Source organism: Dermacentor variabilis, chromosome 9, assembly GCF_050947875.1.
Source record: "Dermacentor variabilis isolate Ectoservices chromosome 9, ASM5094787v1, whole genome shotgun sequence".
Classification (NCBI taxonomy): Eukaryota; Metazoa; Arthropoda; class Arachnida; order Ixodida; family Ixodidae; genus Dermacentor; species Dermacentor variabilis.
This window is the reverse complement of record NC_134576.1, coordinates 116,833,633-116,850,138: the sequence shown is the minus strand read 5'-3', so window position 1 is coordinate 116,850,138 and position 16,506 is coordinate 116,833,633. Positions and strand designations below refer to the sequence as shown.

General features: G+C 46.4%; 1 protein-coding gene across 2 annotated transcripts in view; it reads left to right on the top strand.

Annotated features, from left to right (window-relative positions):
- Window positions 1-77: 77 nt before the first annotated feature.
- Window positions 78-16,506, top strand: part of LOC142557339 (filamin-A-interacting protein 1-like) — a 29,612-nt gene continuing 13,183 nt past the window's right edge. For both annotated transcript variants that reach the window (XM_075669099.1, XM_075669098.1), the window contains exons 1-6: window positions 78-451; window positions 1,793-1,894; window positions 6,924-7,169; window positions 9,118-9,276; window positions 10,757-10,882; window positions 11,773-11,913. In XM_075669099.1, coding sequence (XP_075525214.1) covers window positions 362-451; window positions 1,793-1,894; window positions 6,924-7,169; window positions 9,118-9,276; window positions 10,757-10,882; window positions 11,773-11,913 — 864 coding nt within the window. In that variant the 5' untranslated portion in view covers window positions 78-361. The remainder of the gene's footprint in view (window positions 452-1,792; window positions 1,895-6,923; window positions 7,170-9,117; window positions 9,277-10,756; window positions 10,883-11,772; window positions 11,914-16,506) is intronic.

The window sequence follows — 16,506 nt, the reverse complement described above, 5'->3', positions numbered from 1 at the left end:
ACGAAAAACAAAACAAGAACCCCCTTCCCTGAAATCGCCATCTTGTGTCACGTGACGCATGACGTCGTTATGGCGGCGGACAGCAGCCATCAAGCAAAAAAAGATGGCGCCGAGTGAAAGCCATCCGTAGCAAGCGAAGCGAGCGATGTTACGCGAAGCTCTTCGCTGATCCGTATCACCTGGCCCGCTTGGATGCCGCTCCTGGGCCGCGACTGTCGCCAATTCCGTGGTGCCCCATCGGCCGGCACAGTCGGTCGGCTAGCCGTCTCCGGACCCGCGGAAACAGCAGCCGTCACAGGCAGCGTCGGCGAGTAATAAAAATAACAAGCCCAGGGCGCTTTGTATCCCCGTCCGCGACGACATGGCGGGTCGCGGAGCGCTCAAGTCCCAGCCCGGCTCGGCCGCCTGCTCCTACGAGGGATTTGACAAGCTGTCCAGCAGCACGCTCAAGGTAAATCGGTTCGCCGATCGCCCCGGATCATCCGTTCCGATCCCGAGCGCATCCTTCCTTCTCCGCTCTACGCTCCCGCTTCGCGCGGTCGCGTGAGTAGGCTGCGGTGTCATGCGCTACATCAGTACAGAGACTTTGTATGTATTGCCTCGCTATGAATAAGAATTCGCGCCTCCCAGAAGAGAAGGATGAAGAAAGGATGAAGAGGGGGGCGCGAAGCGCTAGAAACGGCGCCCACGTTTTTCGACGACCCCGCATGACAGCGCGGTTTGCATCGTGAGCCTTCGGGCAACGCCAGTAGCCTTGGCCGCCTCGTTTCGGTGGATCTACTCGTGGTCGAACCGAAACGCGCTTGCATAGTCTTGTCACTTCAGTCAGCACGCGCAGTGGAATGGAGTCCGTCGCACGTTGATGTATCCGTGTCTGCGCGTGCGTATGGACGTAAAACAAGAAAACAAAAATCCGTTTGGAACCGCGCGTTCGGTCGCGGGGGCAGCGTTTTTTTCGGGGGGGAGGGGTGCTTGCTTCGTTCGGCGCGTGTAAAATAGTGTCACGGCAAGCCGCGGCGGCAAACAACGATTTTGCCCGTAAATGATCGCACCCGCGCGTGCGTGAGCGAACGCTCTTTTAGTGAGCGTGTTTCGGTTGACCGAATTCTCTTGTTGTGTAAGTTTCTTCTTTTTTTTTGCTTCTCGATTTCCCGCTGTATCGACGACTCGACCCGGAACGCTCTATTTTTATTTTTCCTATCGAGTCCTTCTCTTCCACTCTCGCGCTGTCGGAGTTCCGTCTATCCATCCTATCGCAGCATTGCATATCGCCTCCGCTTTTATGAGCGGCGGTCGCGGTACCGGAGTTGCATTCATCTGTGTGTGTGTCCTGTGTGGAAGTGAGCTGCGCGTATTCGTACGCCAGCGAATCGCTCACCGTTGGGAAATGTCTCGTCCAGTGGCGGTGAATATGCATGGACTCTCCTTGATGCGAGTTGAACCGAAACGTAAAGCCCTGTGACAGACGTTGTTTCGAATATTCTCTTGTTTTATCTATCTCGCTTCTTGGTTGCTACAAACGCTCGAGAGTAGCTGCTGTCACTGTAAGCATTCGCCAGCGCTTGCGGCCACGTCCTCTCTCCGTGTTCATTATTTCTGTTTACTGAGAGATGCGAGGTTGTTTTGATGTATGAATTGCTTTGCCAACCTACTGATTCTCTTTCTATTTCCAGGGGATTACATTAGGCGGTTTGGTTTATCAGCATGTCTGTCTGTGGCTACTTATTGACTTTTGATTATGCCTCTTCGTGTGTATTCAGGACATAACCTTTTTCATTTTTTTTTTTTCCAGAGGCACCCTAAGATGGAACTATGTAAAGCCGACCTCCTCAAGCTACTCAGTGTGCTTGAGGGCGAACTTCAGGCTCGAGAAATTGTGATCGCTGTACTGAAGGTAAGTTCTGTTTCATATTATTGGCAGTTGAAACTGCTACAAGCAAAGAAGTGCATGAGAAATCCTGACGGTTATCGCTTTCAGTGTTTCTGCTGCACCTCCCCTTTGTTTTTATGCAAACGTCAAGAGCTAATAATTGAGGTCAGTGACTTGTTCTTATAACTCAGTCACACTGGCACTTCCGATTGTGATTGATCCCAATTGGGATTCAATTCCTCAATCGTGATTCATTCCCTTCCACAGCATGGCAAATGAGCCTATCAAAATCGAGAAATTTAATCCCAATTATGCTCGATCATGATTGAAAGTGCCCGTGCAACACTGGTATTACTGGTGTAATTGAAATTTGTCAACCACGTATGTCCCTGTAAACAGTAAATGCCGACAAGCAACACTGTTATTTTCACATGTGTAACATATGATACAACAGTTACACGTAGATTACACACAATACTATACTTTCATGTACGTAACATGTGACACAGTAGTCACGCATAGATTGCTGGCATATATCCTTTTGATCAGCTCATACTAGGCATGCTATGTTTATATGACTGTATGGCACATCCTTTTCCTTTGCTTTTATAACCAGATTGTCCTAGTAAGCAGTGTGATCGTATTTTGAACTGCCCTCAGGCACACTTTCAAGCGCTAGTAATGGGTCTCTTCTTGGCCACATGCTTTTTCTCTAGTCATGTTAAGGTTTTTTACTTTGCAAATACGAACATGAGGCCAGTCAGTGCAGTTTTGATGCCTACACTAAATCTTTGTAAACTACATGATTATGCCAACTCTTTTAGTGTTTTGCATTGTGTACGGAAAAAAAAATGAAGTGTTATTTGTGTTTTCAGCACCATTGTCATCCTAAACCAAATCCAGGCTGCTGTAGGATAAAGGCCTTTTCATACACTTTGCTGTTATATTTGCCTTGTTCTAACCTTGCGTACCCATTACGCTTGCCCAGATTCCTCATATAATATTCACTTATCAGCTTAACATGCCTGTTGTACGTCGTGGCCGCATCCACTTGTTGCTTACTAACGTCAGTGGGGATGTGTTCAACATGCATTTATGGTCCAATACAGGTTCTTCTCCTCCGATCACTTCACATTCCATTGTCATTTTCTGTTTCACCTGTTGCCACTGTATGATTGACATGCATAGCTTCATTCTTGAGGGAAAAAAGTATTGAGTGGTATTTTGGCTTAAGGACTATGCAAATGGCTTGAGGATGCCTGATGTATGACGTGGCTGTAGCATACATACACTACGAGGTTAGCAGGAATCGATCGCAGAGTAGTGAAAGAACGGTGAGTGTTGTGCTGTTCGTTGTCGTGTTATTCTGTGGTGTAGTCTGTCGGGCTGGTTGAGAGGTTTTGTTTTGACCTTGCAGTCACAAGTTTCCCCACATATTTTTTTCCTGTGTAACTAATTATTCCAGCAAGCTGTGCAAAGTGTGTGTGTGTCTTCTTGAAGGCTTGCAGCAAACAGATATCTGAGAGATTGGTTATTCTAGTAGCACATCTGCTTATCCATCCATTATGGAGACAGCATTAGGGCTATATATTTTTTGTACCTACACTTCGTACAGGCTTGTGCAGACGAGTGTAGTTTTGGGCACAGGTCATGACACCATGTGGTGCACTGGGCTGTAGCCAATCGGAACAGTCTGCGTGTTGTCTTCTGCATAAGCAGACGAAAAGCACCTGACCTCGCACTTGATGGCTGGCTATATGCCTTTGCCTGAATCTAAAAGCCGATGTATGAGTTTCCTTTCAGCAACAAATCTGGACAAACTGCAGCTGAATACAATAAATACATTGCAAATGCACAGTGCATGAAGGCAACTTCTCTGTGCATATAGTACAGTGTGGAGTCTGAAACAGCCCGCAGCATCCACGAGTAAGGTAATTTTATCTTCTTGAAGAATTAGCTCACCTTCCTCTGTGACCGTCTGCAACACGTGGTCACGCCTGCCCTTCAGTACCCATCCCTGCAGAAAACCTTCACTATTGTGACTGTATCAGAACCGACAGTCACAGACAAAAATAGCGCCACACGGTTGCAATGCCAACCTGTTTGTTTGTCGTCTGCTACCTACAATCATCGAAACTGCAATGTAGAAAGTGTAGCTTTCATGCTACACTACTGCTATAAAAATTGGCTTCTTGTAGCTTGGTAGAGCTACACTTTTTGTACACCAGTTAAATAAAATGGTGACTTTCCATACCACCTACACTCATGTAGCCAGTGTAGGTAAAGAAAATAGCTTTACAAAGTCACACATATTGATGTTATAGGTTTAATGCAGTAACAGCCTGTCGGTTAAAACAGAAATGCGTGCGGTGACGTCTTGTGGCAATGCGTGCAACTACAGTGTGTTGGGACATTCCTCTGTTGCGTGGTGTCTTCTTGAAGGGGGAAAAGCAAAAGAGCATTAAGTTTACATTTCTGCAGAAAAATTTATGTATGGCAGAGGACAAGATTGATTTTGCCCAGATTTTGCACAGAAGGATTGCAGAAGAAAAAGGGATGTGAAAAAAAAAAAATACATGTGCACAATGCGAAAAAGTCCCCAATTCAGTTCAACACATTGGCACAAGGTGGCTCCACCATTGGTGCTGTTTGTAGCTGTACCCCTGAAATCCACTTGAAAAGGTTAACACTAATATATGTGTGTTCACACTAAATCTCTCTATTTTCTCAGCTTCAAGATTTTTAAAGAGCTGCTTCAGTGTCGTGACCCCACTTTTCTTTTACAGACGTTTTCTTTTACCACTAACATTTAGCCTTCGTGGCTATCTTGCTGGCACACGTACTGTCTTTACTCATTGCTTCGACAAGCTACCTTACACTGTTGATGTTTACCTTAGCCACTCTGTTTGCAGCCTCAGCATAAATTGAATGGGGTTCTTCCAGACTCACCCTTTTGTGCTGCGCATTATCTCTGCACCCTTGGCTCAGCTCTGTATAACTTATGAATTCTTTGTTGCTTCAAGTGTTTGAGTTCCCTACATCACTATTTGTACCATAGTTTTGTACACTGGGTCCCCCTGCTAGACTGGTTAACTTCTTGTGTTCTTTTTGGAGAGAATGCTTTCTCACCTCGGCACAGACTCAAGAAGGGTGGAAATATGGGCATGTTGGCTCATTATCTTTGATGCTTGTGCAGGGTTAACATGTCAGTAGAAGGACAAAGCAGAAGGTGTAACTGCTACCAGCAAAGTTTTGTTGCCGCAAGTGCACATTTATGCATTCACTGAACAGCCATGTGACATGCGCGGTACAATCATCTCCCAAGAAACACTTAGTTCCTTCTCTGTTAGATGGACAGAGGGGTTGCTAACACCATCTGGGTGTACGTACAATATTGTTTCAGCTTCCATTAAAGGGACACTAAAGGTTACCAGAAACTCAAGTTAAAGTGGTAGAGCAATGTTCTAGAACGTCTAAGGCGTCAATATAATCGCGAACAGAGCTTTAGTAACCGAGAAATTGAGGTAAATGCATGACACGATTTGAGACCCCCCAGCGATATTCCGGTACTAGCCCGATGACGAAAGGTCTCCTCATAATTTGTGTTACTAATACTCAACTACTCGTATTAAAAATATAATTTCATTCGATTATAAGCCGGAAAAAATGCTACTTGTCTACGTCTATTCGATTCTAGGAAAAAATAACATTTTGACGTTACCCTTCAGTAATATGGGTGTTCGAAAGGTTTCGTTTTCGCTCGACTCTGCGCCGCGCACGCTTTGGAGTTTCAGTAGTTTCGTTATCGCGTCGTGCTGTGAGGGTTCTGCTCGCGAAACTTTCATTTGGAACAAGCAGCGAGAATGCCACGTCCATGTGATGTCGTGGGAAGCCCTCGTTGCTTTCCCGCTCCGGAGAGCCGGTGTCGAGGCCGCCGTCGTAGTACGCAACGACGCCGGCAGTGCGAGCCCTCAGAAGCAGGTCGCGCTCGTCGGTGCTCAAATCGCTGAAGTTGAGCCCACCATCGCGAGCCAATCTGTCGGTGTCAGGGTCCATTGCGACGAGCGTCGAAGTTAGCGTCATAGAATGAAGTACCAGCTTATGGGCGTCTTGCGCTGGAGTGTGAGGTATAGTAGCGGCGCCTGGTGGCGGTGCGGGAAACGACATCTGGGTCGTGCCAGCTTGGGTCGTATTGAGCCCTGGCTGTGGCGAAGCACGTTTCTAGGCCGAGTTTTGCGTCGATTCGCACATTTTTATGCCCTGTTGCGAGTGCGAAAAGGCTCGTCGCTTCTCATAGACCACGCCGACCACGCTGCGAGCTCGCTGCAGCCTATAGTTTAACGAAAACGGACTCTCCGTGTGCCGTGGGACGTAATTCGTTTCTCCTTCCGCTAGCCACCATACTCCCGCTTTCGCTCTGCAGTCGGCTCTGTCTTGGCTCTGTTTCTGGCCGCGCGTTCGCGTTTTGCGCAGAAAAGCCGTAGCGCCGTCTGCGGACGCCGTTCTACTCACCGATGGCGCAACGTCACTATGAGACCATGATGTCAGTTCTCCTCGATCGGAGGGCGGGCGATTTGAACTGCGCTAGAGGTACGCGGACGCTTCAGAACGCATTTTCTCTTCAAATAAGTCTCTCCTTGGCACGAAACAAGCGTTTCGAGGTTTCTGGGATGGTATTTCAACAGTCCACGTTGACTTAATAGTAACCTTTAGTGTCCCTTTAACTCCTTCTGTACTGATGACAAGTATTGTCGTGGGAATTTGTACTAATATAGCTGATTACTAGTATAGTCATCAAGAGGAAGAATACCTCGGAGTGTGAACCGATGACAAGTCCATCCATTGCTCATTTCTAGTTGTTGTTTTCTGCACTAGATGGCGGCACTTATCAAGGTTAGTGGCGTTCTGTATGCACTTTATCAAGGGTTGCAAAAACGCATGCATTGGAAGCATGTCTGCATTCACCCCACATTCCAGGAAATTTTGAACAACTTTCGTCATTTCTTGCAGTATGGAAATGGTTAAGAACTGTTGCACCAATCTCAACATGCAGGCCGAGCAGGTGAAGCAGCTACTGTACCCGCGAAAGGCAGGCGCCAACGGGGCATCGGGCAGCGACCCCTGGGCAGCACTGCAACGGGACGTGCTCAATGCCTACGATGGGCGATTCGACATGACCTCGGTGCGAGCTCTACACGGTCTTCAACTGCACCACTTGGAACAACTCATCGCGTTGCACCGGCGGGTCCAGGCGCGCAACCGAGATGAGCTCCGAGCATTGGAACAGCGCTGTGCAAAGGTTGGTAGTTGAGAGCGATGCATGGGGCACTTCTGTAGCTGCTAAAGTGGGGGACGAGTCTCTTGCAGAAATAGTGTTGTTTCACTTTTGCATGGCATAAATCAAGCGTGGCACCCCGCGACAGTGATGGTTTTTAACTCAGTAAAATGGGCAGATGTAATGGTGTGACATCACATATCCTAGACAGAGGGGTCGAGCATATACAGCTGTTCTGAAAAATTCATGGTCTCTTTGAATTGGCTGCACTTTATGAACCAGTTCTCGAGAGTGCCGTGCATGATACCACATGAGTTCACGTCGTGCAAGTGCAATGCTGCACCTGCTTGCTTCGTGGCTCTTGTAAATCAAAGAGGAAAGTGCAGCAACAAACAAGCCCTGTTGTCTGCTGTGGGGCTGTGAAGCCTTTTTGACAAGTGCACACAAAGCAAAAGGGGGGGGGATACTTTCTTTTTGTCATTGCAATAATCACAATTATCGCTATCTAACAGTACTGCGTTATGCGAACAGAATGGTCGCTGTGTAAGCTGTTTCTTCTGTAGGAAGTCGCATGCCGAGAGAAAAACCTCATACAATCTGTAGCAATTTCACACATCGCAAATCTTTACTAACGTGCCCCGACATCTATACTTGGGCATCAAACTTGCACGTCACATTCTTATGCCAGCTAGAGTAACTGTGAGAGCACCATGAACCAACTGGCGCTGCAGAGAGCTTGCCTCTCTTCTGGTCTTCTGCTGGTCTTCTGCTCATCTTCTGCTGGTCTTCTGCTACAGAGAGCTTGCACGACATGTGCACTTCCAATGTAGTGAGTGCAGGAGAGCCGTGAACCCCTGCTGAAATTGCCTTGCGTGGAGCCAAATCGAAGAGGGCAGTGCGGATGGTGCCCGGTGCATTCTCAAATCGAGGACAAAATTGCTGCAATGCCCGGATTAGCGCAGAACGTGCAGCCAAATTGAAGAGACCTTATAGCAAGTTCCTGTTGTTTTCTTTGACAGTGGTTAGCTGGTACTAGCTTTTTTTTTTTTTTTTCACTATTAACGTGTTTGTTTCTGTGTTGTGCAAAAAAAAAAAAAAAGACGCCTTGTCAACATATTTTGTCATATTCTGTCAAGTCTTTTTACTTGTGAAAGATTTTTTCCTTCTTTTGCAATTTTTCCTGGAACTTCGCCGCATTGTGTGTCACACTTCTCAGCAACGGTCCATTAGACAGGTGAGCACGATATCATTAGTTGGCAATGCAATCGGTTGTGTGTGGCCTGCCCGCTTCCATTGCATAGCATATTCTGTGGAGAATGCTGGAAGTTTTGACCTTGGTGTCTAAAGTGGCAGTGAGGTGCTCCTGTAGGTGTTTCGAACTGCCTATAGCAGGAGCAGACATGTTGTGTGCATGGAAGGATCGGTTGTTTGCAGACAGGCCATCATTTGGCTGTTCACATGGCAACTCATCTGGCACTACTTGTTAACGGAGCACTAACATAAAGTTTTCTACTTTTAATTTTCGTGCTTTAGATGAAAGTCCTGGGCCTCGAAAGACTGGAAAAAATACTGGCAGTCCTAAGTAAATTACTATAACTGCGTTTCAATAACCGTTTTTGTTTTCTAGGAGGTGTATGTGTAGTGACGTCACGATGGTCACGTGGGAGCAGGACATCGCAACATGTTAGCACCTGCTTGTTTGTCTGCAACACTGCTATCTGTGTTGTACATCGCAATGTCTTGCTCCTGCGCGACCACTTTCTGTGACGTCAGGACACATACACCACCTGGGAAGCTACACTGAAAGTGGCCGTAGGAAAGCAGTTATAGTAAGTTATTTAGGGTGCTGTGAGGCTTGCCAGGATCTTTTCTAGGGTTTCGAGGTCCTGGAACCTTCATTTAAAGCAAGAACATAAGAAGTTCCTGTTAGTATATCCTCTAACAGGTGTCCCTTGTGCTCTTCACTGTGCAGCTCTGCCGGGAGCTGGAAGAGGAGAAAGGGAAGCGGGCGCAAGACACGGCCCAGGGTGACAACGTGACCTTTCTGCTAGAAAAGGAACGAGAGCACCTTCGCCATGAGGTGGACCTCGAGAGGCAGCAGAGCCGGAGGCTTGAGAAGGACCTCCAGCAGGTGAGATATTGTCGTCATTGTAGTAGCAGTAGTAGTAGCAATGGCAGTAGTACAGTAAAACCTCGTTAATTCGGATTTCATGGGACTGAAGAAAACGTATTGTCGAGGGTATCAAGGAAACAATAAGCAAATGCATACTATGTGAACATGCTTTTATTTACTGAATGAATCAGCAAATCATGTTTCTATATTGCACAAAAGCAGTGCGGAAGCTGCGATTCACATCTCATGACTGATTAGCACTCGCAGCAGCAAAGGCCTCGCGACTTTCTTCACCGCGCGACCGCAGCATGTGTCTTCATTTGAGACGCTTTTCACTATCGCGCGCACAATCCGATTATTTTTTTGCCAGTGTTGCCAGGTCCCCACCCATCGTGATGCAGACGGTGCTCTTCATCCCTGACAGCTTCGCACTGAGTAAAAATGAAACTACTGTTTGCCGCAGCCGCTGCGGACAAAACCGCGGTCACTATCGACGTGATCAAGGATGGCAACCATGCAGTGTTGAATGCATGCGGCCAATGTGCGCACCAAGCCAAAGCGAAACTACTGTTTGCCGCAACTGCCGAGGACGAAACTGTGGCCGCTATCGACGTGATCATGTATGGCCACTACGCAGTCGTAAAGGCATGCAGTCAATGCGTTGCTAAGCGTGGCAGTAAACGCAGGAAGAAAGGCTTCAAAGGCACAAATAGGCACGATGCGTTCTGGCGTTGCTGTCATTCACATACGATTAGCACGGATGACTATGGTGATGCAAACTCCACCACTTGGTTTTGGTGGACGCAAACGCCGTTTTTGCTCTTTTGTGTTGCACATTTGCGGCTCTCGCCGAGCTTCGAGGGTTGTCTGATTTAACCAATGTGCAGCCAAATATGCCCAAATTAATTAGTTTCATTGCATTAAATAATGCATATGCCTGCCAGGACCAGAGGATGAGTCTGAATTATCCGATTTTCTTAATTAACAACACTCAAATTAACAGAGTTTTACTGTACAGATTGTTATTTTCTTTGTTGCTTGTAAATACAAACAAACGATCTGGAGGTAGGCCTGAAATTACCTGTCTCCTTGAAGGGCATAACGCCACCAGTTTGGAGGAAGATGTGACTGGGCAGGCGTAGGGAAAGACGACAGGTGAAAGGAGGATGAGTGGGAGAAGTTGAAAGGAGGTTGAGAGCTCCAGAGCATACTATTTTAAAGCTAGGCTGAAAGGTGGCCTAGCCCTGAAGAGCATGATTCATTACAGCATACATGAGTTATAGTTTCAATCAACAAAGAAACATAGGTTGACTTTAGTGGAGACATATTTGGCTAGAAATGCTTAATGTTTTTATTTGTGCAACAACTGTAGCCGGACTGCTTCCTGTAAGTATTAAGAAACGAAAAGAAAGACTCTGATGTTACCCTAGCTTGGACAATGTTTACCGAAGTCCCTCTGCTAAATTTGTTGCTAAGGTCTATGGGATGCATTACGCAGGCGAATGAAGCACTTGAAATGGAGCGAAGTCGACAGAAGCAGATGGTATTGCTCCTCCTGGCCGAAAGAAAGCGGTTAATTGTGCGGCTAATCCAGGAACGGCAACGGGGAGATCAACTTCTTCAAGTAAGCACATATTTTTGAGCACTCATAGTCTTCTCAGTTTCCAGTACATGTACACACTACCACTTGTTACAGTGTCTTCCTAATCATTATCTTTTTCTTCTCTCAGAAATATCCTTTGCTGCATCATTTTGTTGTTATTGCCAAGTCCCTGCAGCTTCTTGTTATCAGTAACCCACTCCTTACGTAAATTACTGTCAAACCCACTTATAGCAATGCTGGTGTCATTAATATGTCGCATATAACAATGAGCAGCCACCTGGTGAACGTTTGTATGTGTTACCTGGTAAAATAAACCGCTTAATTTTAACATGCCATGTTATTGGCGATAACAGTGAAATCTGGGCTGTTGATATCTTGCTCCTGTATGTCATTATAACCCGCCGTGGTTGCTCAGTAGCTATGGTGTTGGGCTGCTGAGCACGAGGTCGCAGGATCGAATCCCGGCCACGGCGGCCGCATTACGATGGGGGCGAAATGCGAAAACACCGGTGTACTTAAACTTAGGTGCACGTTGAAAAACCCCAGGTGGTCGAAATTTCCAGAGTCCTCCACTATGGTGTGACTCATAATCAGAAAGTGGTTTTGGCACGTAAAACCCTATAATTATTGTATATTATTATGCTGTATTACACTTATACCTTTTGTCTTATTAACCTCATTCATTCAGTACTACTGTGCCACCTCTAACACTGGCCTCATCTGCCCTTCACTTAACAAATGAACAGTGCGAACTATGAAAGATAGTGAAAGAAGACGCAAAAAGCACTGTGTCTTTTCCCATTGTCCTTTGTACTGTTGCTCTCCTTTTTTTTTTTCCCCAAGGGGACTATTCCAGCACGTCGGAGCACCTAATGAAGCCTGTTTATTTTAAAATATAAATCTCTTTGCAGGGCTTAAAGGACGAAAAGGCTCGGTCGTCCGAAATGGTGGAAGGCTTGGAGGAGGAGAGTAAACGGTCGCTCCAGATGGAGGAGGAACTGGAGCGGCAAGCAGCAGACTTCGAGCTGGAGAGGGAACGCTTCCAGACACAGGTGAGCACAGAAATCTTGCTAGTCTTTCTTCCTTTTATGTTTTTGTCAAATGGTGCCCTTGTTGTGGCAGAGAAAAAGGGAAAGGCAGGGAGCTCAACGACGCTTGCGCGCAATTGACTGCCCTACACCTGGTGAAAGGTAATGGGGGGGAGAAAGGAAAGAAAAAAGGAGGCAGGTGTTCCCATTCCTGTAGAGGAATGTTCACTCCCATATACTCAAACAATCGCATGCAGTTGACCACTGATAATTTGGACTATGGGGAGACTGCCTAATACCGTATTTACTCACATAATGATCGCACTCGCATTATGATCGCATCCCTGAATTTTGGCATCAAAATTCAATTTTTTATATTTCCCGTGTAATGATCGCACCCCGAACTTGCCGCAGCAATTTGTCGTGTGCCAAGTCTAGCTAATAATGATTGCGCTTACCATCCGTCGAATGCTACGCGAACGACTCTTCAAGACAAAGCAAGTGGTCTGCACGCACCAAACATTCTTAAGCAGAAGCCTCATTTCATTCCTTTCATCACTTTTCCGCACTTCCATGACAAAAAAAAGCCACAACTAAACTTGCCTTTATTATGTGTAGGCTTTATAATAGTTGTGGTCAACAACAACAACAAAAAAGGCGCCTTTTGATTCTCGTCTGCACTCGTGAACACGCAACAAATCACGAGCGGCAACAATAGTAGCCACGATAACACTGATACCTTAGAAGTGTATTCTGTCCATACGCAGACGCTTGTAACACAGCTAAGGTATTCGCCCACCCTTAGCAGAAACATGCCGTGTTAGGATGGTAGTGAAGACAAATGCCACAGTTTCCGCAGCATGCCCGCCATGTGTTTCTTTGTCACTGGCAGCTAAGCGCGCCCATCTGTTTCTGCCCTCTCAAAGTGGACATGGCTGCGTTATTGCCGCAAACTTGTCGATATTAATGATATTATTCATTACTGATACAGAAGAAACTGTTTCAATGCACGTAATGTACTCACCAGAAGAAAAAAATAGCGTTCGCAGTGTTCGGCTTGCTCCGCCGGCCGCCATTCTTGTTTTGGTGTCCCGCACTACATACAGCAGCAGCCGCCTATTTGTTGACGTGTTGTCATCCCGCAGCAAACGCGGGATGAAAAAAATTTTTGTTTCTTCTTGCGGGAAGTTTAACCCGCGTAATGGTTGCACCCCTTTTTTTGACAAAAAAGTGAGATCATTATGCGAGTAAATACGGTTGTCGGGAATCTGAAAGAAGGGATTTGCCAGAAGATGGAGTGTCCTTATTCCACAAGTATACAAAAAAAAAGGCTGCCAACGGGTTGCTGCACACTTATGCAAAAATTGGCCAAAAAGTACCGTATTTACTCGCATAATAATCGCACTTTTCTGTCAGAAAAAATTGACGCAAATTCAGGGGTGCGATCATTACGCGGGTTAAATTTTCCGTGAAAAGAAAATAAAATTGTTTCGTTCCACGTTTGCTGCGGGATGCGGGTGCAGGACACCAAAACAAAGATGGCGGCCAGCGGAGCAAGCCGAACGCGCTGAACGCGATTTTTTTTTTCTTCTCGTGAGTACATTACGTGCATTAAAACAGTTTCTTCCGTATCAGTAATGAATAATATCGTTAATATCGGCAAGTTTGCGGCAATAACGTAGCCATGTCCACTTTGAGGGGGCAGAAACAGATGGGCGGGCATGCTGCGGAAACTGCAGCATCTGTCTGCACTACTATCCTAATACCGCACGTTTGTGCTAAGGGTGGGTGAATATCTTAGCTGTGTTACAAGCGTTGGCGTATGAATAAGGTACACTTTTAACGTATCAGTGTAAACGTGGCTACTATCGTTGCCGCTCGCAATTTGTTGCGTGCCCACGAGTGCAGATGAGAACAATCGAAAGGCACCTTTTTTGTTGTTGTTGTTGTCCACAACCATTATAAAGCCTACACATAATAAAGGCAAGTTTGATTGTACCTCTTTCTGTCATGGAAGTGCGGAAAGTGATGAAAGTAATGAAATGAGGCATCTACTTGAGGATGTTTGGTGCATGCAGACCGCTTGGTTTGTCTTGAAGAGTTGTTCGCGTAGCATTCGGCAGATAGCGCGATCATTATTAGCTAGACTTGGCACACGACATATCGCTGCGACAAGTTCGGGGTGTGATCATTACGCGAGTGCAATCATTATGCGAGTAAATACGGTAAGCATTTTTATTCCGAAATTGGCAAAAAAAGAAAGTAAGCTTGTAAACGCAGTGCTGCATGTAAAGTGCTGAGTGATTGTTACGTGATGATCAGACCGCATGGCGGCTGGTGCTTTTTGTGTCGCCGGAGAGTGCAGGGTGAACACCGGGGGACCAGATAGGCAGTCATAACGTGTCACAAAGGCTTGCGATTTCATCGTGTGCCTCAATGAATCGGGTTGGTGTATATAGCGCTCACTGTTGGCGCAGAAAACGCCTACAGCTTTGTGTTCCGAGTGCGGCGTTTGAACTTCTGGGCACTGTACACCCTGCTGTGCACAGTACGACCTGTTCAGTCTATATTTCAACTATTGTCATTTTGTAGTTAACATTTGGATAAACGTGCAGTTGTGAATGCATACTGCACCAAATGTCCGTCCCCTGTCGACCCGAACAGAGGTCAACAGCTCTTTGAAGCAGAGGGATTGCTGGACTGTTTTTTCACAGCAGTCGCTTTCTGCTATTTCCCTCGCTTCATTGATGCCCTCGTAGAGATATCACTGGTGTAGTTGGCACCATTCAACCCTCTTACTTGCCTCAGTGGCTGACTGGCGTTGCAGGGAGCACAAGGTTGCAGGCTTGATTCCCTGCCGTAGACACTGTATTCTGGTCTGGACGGAGTGCAAATACGTCTATACACCGGGCTTTAGGTGCGCATTAAAAAAACTTCAGGTGGTCAGAAATAATCGAGAGCTCTCCGCTACGGTTTCCCTCATAACCTACTGCACTGTTTTGGTACATTAACACTTCCACTGTCACTGGCGTGCCGGTACCATTTCTGCCGTTTCGATTCCGCCATATAAATGACGCACCCTTAGATTCTCCACTCTCTAGTGAGAACCATACTGAGAGCGCATGTGTCATTATCCATGTCATCTTTTCCCTCCTGAATAACCGAAAGTAAGCCATTGTGTTTATAATATCTGAGAAAGATACCCAACACTGAGGATGCGTCCCCTTCGGAAAAAAAACCAACACTGAAAGCAGGGTGTCTACCAACCGGGAAAACCGGGAATTCTCAGGGAATTTGAATAGTCTGGAAAAACTCAGGGAAAACTCAGGGAATTTGTGCTTTTATCAGGGAAAATTAGCTGTAACGTTATTGAAAGGGAACGAAAGTCATTTTAATGCTGGCTCCAGTAACAGAGATATTGCAACGTATCATCATTGACGCCATGTCATCGGCAGGAAGTGTTGCCAGAGTGATTAACGACCAATTTTTCAGACGCCCGATTTTTCGAACATGCCCGATGATTCGCACGGCTTTGCGGCACCACCTCGTACTCCATATAGTCAATGTATATTGCCTTGACTGCAGGTCCTAAATGGCATTAATCAAAGCCACCACCGCCGTCATTTTGATTATCTCGCCGCCTCGAACCGGCACTCTCGCACGCAGATCCGCTGGCAGCCGTCGCCATCACCGTGGCAACATTACGCCTAGCTGCTTCTACGTTTGCTATTAAGCTTTGCGGTGCTGCGTTTTTCATTTAAATAATTCGCCGTTGTCAGCAATGGCACCGACTCCGCCTTTAAAATCGTCGCGATTGGCTTCGAAGTTCGCAGAGCACAACGCGTTGCACAATGCGTCTCCGAAAGTTAGCTTTGCCTTACTACAGCATTGTTATGCGGTGAAGGATAACAAGCGTGGGAAGGGGCGATTGTGAAGGGACACAGTATGTATTCCTTAATTATACACACGTGCACCCCATCTCCTGTCACAGTACGAGCCCCGATATGCCTAATGAGTGTAGTGGCAGGGCTTAAGAGCTTTTTCGGGCGTGCCTATGGCAATTTTAGCCCTTAAGGGCAGTTAAGGACATGCATTCATTTTTTTCGGACTGCCCAATTTTTCGGATGTTTTGCGGCCCCTTGGGAGTCCGAAAAATCGGACGTTGACTGTACAACTGAACAAGACGATACTTCAAATGATCCATGAGGTGAACGCGTGGCAGAAGGAGGATGAGAACAGAAAGGACCAACGCGCCGAGGAATTAACGGGAAAGGAAGCGTGCCACCGCCTCTCTGAAGGAGCTTGAGCTCGGAAAACAAAGTGTTGGCTGACACCGAGATGTAGGTGTCCCTCATTGAAACCAAAATAAACTCTTTAAAGCAGTGAAACCCAACACAGATGTTGTGTACGGGCTGAGAGTATGTCAGGACAGTTGAGGTTGAATTTCCAGCTGCAGAGAGAAAATATTAGTCGTGACAAAGTTCAGGCCTCATACCGATAAGCTTGCTATCAGTTGATAGAAATAGCTCATATTCAAAAATATTTACTTATGTATGCATCTCCTTCTCATTCATATTTGATAATGTTCGACACAATTAGGAATGGGTTTTGCCATTT